Consider the following 7,722-nt stretch of genomic DNA (forward strand, 5'->3'; position numbering starts at 1 on the left):
TGAGAGACACTTGCCATAACTTTTGCTGCTCAGTACGTACAAAATATATTTGCTTTCCATGATATTTAAGATATAGATGGCAAAGTTTTAAGAGGAAAAATGGGAAGGGTATTGTGATATCGGTTCCCTTCACTTTTAGGGTTTCATGAGATTATTTAACTATGGACTTCTTCTTTCCCTAACATGGTTAGGAAAATCACCGACAAAGCATAATATGGGTTCTTAGATCTAACACTGGGGGAGACCATCCTTTACTTGGCTTGGACAGAATTAACTAGGCCTTATTCTGAGTCAGGTGCACCATTAGGATCTCTTACGACTCGCCTAGTCATCGTTAACCCTGACTCCAGCTCGGACAGATCCTAGTCTCGATCCAGAATGAACCATCAAACATGGCTTGGTTTGTCTTTATAAATTGAGGGCTATGTCACATGGATACGGCTGAAGGGTTGAAGATACGTAGACACGACCATTTTTATGAAGTTTTTGATGTAACTAATATACAAGGGAATAAGGAACGGCAGTCAAAATGGAGTATTCCTGTGACGTAGATTGAGGAGGGTATACTGGTCATGTGATGATAGCATGGACACAGGCAGGCCGTAGCTGTTCATAAAGATAAAAGGAGCTTTTGCAATATGGCCTCTCAGGCAAATGCGTGCATCAGCCACTATGGGGGCACATGGGTGTCTCAACAGAAGGGCATTTTTGTATAATCACAGTTGGTGTGGTTTGGTCAGATCTTGATAGCTAGTTAGAAGAGCAATGATAGCAATTTGGGCAACGCCTACCACTTATTATGTGCCCTTTTGCAGGTGTTTGGATGGTATTGAAGAACTTGTTGGGCTTGTAGGATTCCTACTACTAGTAGGAACAAAATATATCCAGAAAATTTTGGATTCCTCATCGCATCCAGGAACATATATCATGCGGAACGATAGTGTGTCGGTCCACAACGGAAACCTCAAATCTACTAAAATGAGAAAGCTTCTTTTGAAATTTGAAACTGTTCAAAGACAGTATAGATTGAATATGCAACTGGTTCAAACATGAAAGTTTTAGATAAATTAATTATCTTTTTAACAAAATAAAAATCAATTTTTTTTTTAGTTCGGATGTTACATATATGATTTAATCAATTAATTAAGCAGACTAACGAAGGACAGAACGATCACTCGAGTGATTGTTCTTTCTGTTCTGGGCTGTTTTTTAGAGTGATAACGCTAAAAATAGAGAATGGTCAAAACATGAAGATTGTCAAAAAAGTCAACAATTTTTCGACAAAATAAACCACATAATTTTTTATAACAAATGAGAGAGTTATGCCTAAAATACCACAAGCGGGTTAGGTTAGGCCAGAACTCTGAAGAGAAAGCACACATAAAACTTAAGCATAAGCTCAAGTTTATTTTTTAAAACAGCGACAATCGAATCATGCGATGATTAAAACATTAAAGTTGTTGAATTGTTCGAAATCTTTCCAACGAGTCCAATAACTCTATAAACTGGCCAATATCAAGGGAGATATGATCTGTTTACTAAGACTGGGACAGAAAGAAAAATCCAAACCGACAACAAATAAAACCTTAAACCAACCAAAACTTAATTTATCTAGTTTTAGTTAAATGTTTAAGTTCAACCTGCAGAGAAAACACTTCTAATCCAGTTCTTCAATGAAACTAATCCCTTTCTCCTAAAACCCAACTTTAGTTAGATCAACATCTACTAAACATGTGATAATATTCAAAACAACTTTCACAAAATGAACTTTCGAAGAACACCAATCATATCCAACCTTTCAATATAAATCAACAATCTAGCAATATGAAACAAAACCATTGTTCACAATTGTTCAAACACAAGATCATGAACACATAAGTCTCGAGCCAAACCGATGAAGCAAGAGTTGACCAAACAGCAACACGAACAATGATCCACAAGTTGACAAGGAAGGAGATGTAGCCTACCAATCTCGAACCAGCAAGACCACGAACATGATCTTGTCAATATCACGTCAGCAGCAATGGAGATTTTCTCCAGCAATAGTGCTCCACCAAAATGTCAGCCACCAATAAGTTCAAGCAAAAACAACACCCTAAGTCGACTAGGGTTTTCTTCACATAAACCCTAACCAGGGTTCCTCCAAAGTGGTCTACCTTCTCAAGTAGACTCTCTCAATTTTTTTTATTCTTTTTTTTTCAAAAAATTTCTTCAAAATAGCCAAAAGACCTCCACCTTTTTTACTGAAAAAAATGTATATGTGGGTGACAATGTAGCATGACCTCTCCTTGGACTTTTTTGAGATTACCTTCCAAGAGGCCAATGAGAGAACAAGATTTGAATCCTCTTGTCTTAATGCACCTCAATCTTGACCAATGAAAGCTACCAAAATTGATAAGAGGCTTAAAGTGGGTGGCACCTCAAGAGGCCACTAATAGGAGGGTAGTGAGGTGGCAGAATTTTAAATGACCCATTAAGTGACCACATCACACTTTGGCAAATGGCACTCTAAAAGAGTCCTCTAATAAGAGGACTCCAACTTAGATAGATTGGACCTCCAAAATTTAAAACAAAATTGGATCCAATATTCATATTCATGGCTAGAATAAAATAAAAAATTATATTTTTACCCCTTATTCGTGCCATAAATAGATTCTAACAGGCACTAAACCTTTCTGAATCCGTAGAATCTGGCGCCTAAAAAAATAAAAATAAAAAACTCAAATGTTTTTAACGTGGTTCCAAAAATCATAAGAATGAAACCAATTTTACAAAATGAATTTTCTGAGATAAATGATACAAATTTTCAAAAATTAAATGGCATAAAATGACCAAAATACCCTTCAACCTCAAATGGACCCAAAATAAATTATTTTGACATGGGGTTGCGGGTCTTGTAATCCGGATCGGGTATTCTAGTCCTCGCTAATGTCGGCCAATGAAAACCATAGGTCTTCTGAATTTTGGTCTTGTTGGTATCACTACTAGCAAGTCAACCACCAAAGATCTTGGAAATTCTCGACTTTTCAAAGGCATCCAAACACAATCTAAGGTCTGTTTTCAAGATTTGTAGGATCGAGTCCTGATCTAGTGCAATATGATTGCACAAATATATGTGCATTAAGCACCTGATTGCCCTCCATCAGGCCTTAATCCCCACAACTGACAGGCCTGACCCCAAGATGGAGGGTGATCAGGTGCTTAATGCACAAATATTTGTACAAACATATTGCACCTGATCTTTTAACGATACCATCTCGTAGAAGAATGCACACACTTCATACGCGGTTTCAGCGGACTGTTGGATATTTCAAATTTGTCCCTGAACCTAAAGAAAGATGGATGAGGACAAGATACTGCTGGTGGCATGACAGTTGTGGCCCTGAAAAGATAGGAGAGGAATCCTGGTCCTCAACGGTTCCCTGAAGCATTCCTTTTTTTGCTTTGTTTACTGCGTTAATAAATGGAGTTTTTACACTGCCGTAGCTTTATTTTCAGAGCTACTGAAATGACTTTTACTCTGCTCTGGAAAATTACAACTCCGTGCTTCATCTGCTGCAAAAAGTCGAACGTACAAGTAAAGAAAAAGTGAGAGAGAGAGAGAGGAGAGGATAAAAGGGTTTTGTATCAAATGATCTCCCAAAATTCTTTTGAATGGGGGTTTTGGCATCCGGCCCTTGATACACCGAGATGGGCGGTGGATATTGAAAATCCACATCAATGGTGATTTTCAATATCACCTGATCCCATCTGGGATAAAAGGGGGTGCATGGAGTAGGTAAAAGGTAAGCATGGCGTATGTGTATAAAAAAAGGTCAGCATGGAGAATTTCTGTCCTGCTTGTGCTGTAGCATCCCTCCAAAAATGACCAAGTTCTTTGTTTGTTCCCGAATCATATTCAAATTTTCTCTCTCTCTCTCTCTCTCTCTCTCTCTATATATATATATATATATATATAGAGAGAGAGAGAGAGAGAGAATCTGATGACATCACCATAAGGGCCGGCCTCACCCTACGCACTACACTAAAGTACATAATGAGTAGCTCAAATCATATGGTATTTAAGGTGGCCCAAAATGATGAATATACCCTCTCCCCTCGACAACTTCACAAATTGACCATGCCGGGTTTGATGCAACCTACGCTTGTGGCTATGAGAAAACCAAGAAGAAGAAGCTGAAGCACAAGGTTCGGTACAAGTTCCACAACGGATTGCAATCATGTTCTTGTCAATAACATGGCCGAGCAGTTGCATGGAGAATTGTGTCTTAATAAACTGACGTTGATTCATCTACCAAGAACTAATTAGACACCACTGAGCACCTATTAGTCTTTTTTCTTTTGTGTAGTGATATTTTATAAAATGATCTTGTACAAAATTGCCATCACATTGTAAGCATGCCTTTGTATTAAACTAATTGCATGGGGACGATAACAATGCAAAGAAAAACTCTCTCTCTCTCTGAATTGATCTTAAACAAAATCACAGATCACATTTGTGCATTTGCCTTTGTATTATGTCTCTAATTGTATGGGACCAATAACAATGCGATGCAAAGAAACGTAACCTCTCTCTCTCTCTCATTTGGTAATTTCGGTCAGATTTCTAGGGCAATTTCTCTTACAATTGCTGATACTGTACCTGTGTACCTTATCCGTAGGTCCTATACCTACAATACACTAATAAAAACCAACATAAATTATAACTTGCCAAAGAAGGGAAAGAAATCTATGCCCTCTCTGTATATAAAGAATTCTCGATCTTAGACATTCACCAGAGTCTGCACTGTACTTCCCTCAGACATAAACCAAGATTCTCTCTGTACTCCCTCTTCCTGGTTTCTTCTATTCCTAGGCAATACCTTTTTTCCTAATCAATCTGAAAAAATGGAAAAGAAGATGAGAAATAGAACCAAGAAGTGCATAAAGAGAACAGATTCTGAGAGATACAGAGAAGGAGAACCGCACCTTTCTGGTGCATACATCCGCAGCCTAGTTAAGCAGCTCACTTCTTCTTCTTCCAAACCTAAGCAGGAAGATGAGCCCTCCTCTAGCTTTAGTCCCACTTCCACTGCTAACTTTAGTGGGGGTTTTGTTGAAGCCCCACAACCCCAGAAGGTGAAGAAGCAAGTGCGAAGAAGGTTGCACACCAGCAAGCCCTACCAAGAAAGGCTGCTAAATATGGCAGAAGCAAGGAGGGAGATAGTGGCTGCCCTAAAATACCATAGGGAAGCTATGAGGCAAACCCAAGCAGAAGCCAATCCAAGAGAGTTTCAAGATAACCCTATGGTGTGTCCTAGTGCAAATTTCACTTACCCTACTTTTGGTATTCCTTCTTCACCTCTTTCCTCATGGGTTCCTACCTTGGAGGGTGGCCTACCTATGAGGCTTCCGTCTGAAATCCTGGGCCTCAATCTTAATTTTCATCATCTGGGTGCCCCAGATATGGGTTTCTTTGTGAACAACAGCAGTATTGGTGTTGATAACAGCCCATTTACCATTCCTAGTTTTTCACCTTCATCCTCATCATCCTCTCTCTTGATCCATGAAAATCCGATTGAAGTTGCACCAACACCTGCGGTTCCTGCAGCTACTAATCCTCCTGTTACAACTAGTCCTTTGCCGATGTCGTCAGACTTGATCCGATCTAAGGTCGGGTCATCCTTACACCCGGCGTTGGATGACGAGGAGATGGCTGAGATTAGGTCGCTAGGCCAGCAACATGAGATGGAGTGGAATGACACCATGAATTTGGTGAATTCAGCTTGGTGGTTTAGTTTTTTGAATAATTTGGAGGTAAAGGATGAGGGTGCCGAAGGGAAGATGGATGGACTGTTTGATGAATTCATGGAGATCCCCTCATGGTTGAACGATGGAGTGGAGAATCTGAATGTCAATCCAATGGCTTCTCCTTCTGATGATTATGAGGACTTTTTGCGGGATAATGCTTTTGATCAATGGTAAGGCAAAAGAACACCCCTCTTGATGATCATGATGTTTTCCCTGAACTCTCTCTCTCCCTCTTTTTTTGCATTCTGATTTTAAAATATTCACTGTTTGTCATTGTGGAAGGCTGTTTTAATTTGCTAGCAAAACGGAGGAAATAAGTAAAGTTTGCCCACAAATGAGTTCCTATGATCAACTTCTTTTGAAAGAAAGGAAATTTTTATTAGAAGAGAAGGGTCGTAACATGGTGAACACACTGTCCGAGAGAGGAGCAATCATCCGAATATCACAAGGAAAACATGAGGAAAAAAAAACTACAATTTTCAGAATACTTTTCTTAATGAATTAGCTTGAAGAGAGTGGCTAGCAATAAGATGAGAGCTGATCCAATGATCTGTTGAGTAGTTAAAGTACTCGTCCCACACAAAGCATGAACATTGCTGCATGAAACACTGAAAATCGCTGCGTGCAATGCAATGATCCGGCTGAGTAGTTAACGAAGTACCCGCTCACACAAAACGCAGAAAATAACTGCATGAAAAAGAAAAAAAAAAACGCACACAATGCGCGTGGGTTGCAAACAGTATTTTTGCTGTTTCACGCAGCGATTTTTTCGTGCTAAGTACTTTGTTAAGTACTCCGCCGAATCATTGGATCTACTCTCCAGTAAGGCTGTTTATTTGGAGTTCACATTTAGCATTGCTATTTCTGTCCTCCTAGGCCTGCACTTTTTCTTTGACTTCTCCAGCACCAACTCGACCGGAGGCAGCATGGTAGAAGGAACAAGGAACGGAACATTTAAGTTGCAGCAATGATCTAGATTTGCACTAATCATGATCTAAATCGGATTTGGGAACTGCCTATTCCAAAAACGTGCAAGAAAACCGATTGATTAGGTTAGTTTTACCACATTCAATCTGGACTAGATCTGCATACACTGGTCCAGCTGAAGATTGATGGTCAATGAAGGCTGGATCCAGATCCACGCCCTCTGGAACTGACCAAGTCTACCTCCTTTGCAGCTAGCTTCATTCTTTTATAGACAAATTCAAAGATATTGATGCAATTCCGATGCCGGATTTGCGAGAAACTACCAATCTACAAACTATGATCTACGCCTATGCCACTTTAATCTATGCTAAACTATGGATCTATAGAAAATAAACAGAAAATCAAAGAAAATTGAGCCAACCAATTTGAATTATTCATGTTCATGCAGACCAGCAAGTGCTGGATCCAGCTTGGCTCTGGATAAACTCCTCTTAAGCTCAATGGCTGTCATGTCGGTGCTCTGGTTGATATGAACCACCAGAGAGGATTGGCTAAATCAGTTCAATTATGAATTGTATATTATAAACAGGAGCTTCAGGTCTGTTGTTACTTGTTAAGTCTTTTACTGTCTAGGAAAAGTCCCCCTCCATTGTAGAGTAAAAAATAGTATGATAGGGTTTAGGAAATATATATGGTGCCACCATAGATGATCCACAAATGTGGTTGAATATGATATGCAGCTAGATTGGTAAGCCCCAGTGGTCTACTTTCTAAGCTTGACTACCAAAAAGGTATGACCGAAAGTGTGGTTGGTGATGATAAACCAACTCTCTAGATTTATTGCTCCCACTTGTTCATTATTTAGCACAAAAGTGAACAAAATGCTTCACATTCTAAATAGAACTATAAATTGTTTAGGAACTTTTAGCAACATTCTAGAATATAGATACAACAAAGTGTCAATTTTCATCATCTGAATGATGGTCAAGTATAACAAGCCATCAA

At 39.2% G+C, this 7,722-nt stretch overlaps 1 protein-coding gene across 1 annotated transcript; it reads left to right on the forward strand.

Moving 5' to 3' along the window:
• Positions 1-4,887: 4,887 nt before the first annotated feature.
• LOC149827501 (protein AAL-toxin resistant 7-like) lies at positions 4,888-5,964 on the forward strand. Its single transcript, XM_090018524.1, has one exon. It carries the CDS (start codon positions 4,888-4,890, stop codon positions 5,962-5,964), a length of 1,077 nt encoding a protein of 358 aa, XP_089874650.1.
• The last annotated feature ends 1,758 nt before the right edge of the window (positions 5,965-7,722 follow it).

Source organism: Nuphar pumila, chromosome 10 (assembly GCF_984573655.1).
Source record: "Nuphar pumila chromosome 10, dmNupPumi1.hap1.1, whole genome shotgun sequence".
NCBI lineage: Eukaryota > Viridiplantae > Streptophyta > Magnoliopsida > Nymphaeales > Nymphaeaceae > Nuphar > Nuphar pumila.

Excerpts from the sequence above, each read along its gene's own strand:
- LOC149827501 (XM_090018524.1), top strand. The coding sequence starts at position 4,888 with ATGGAAAAGAAGATGAGAAATAGAACCAAGAAGTGCATAAAGAGAACA.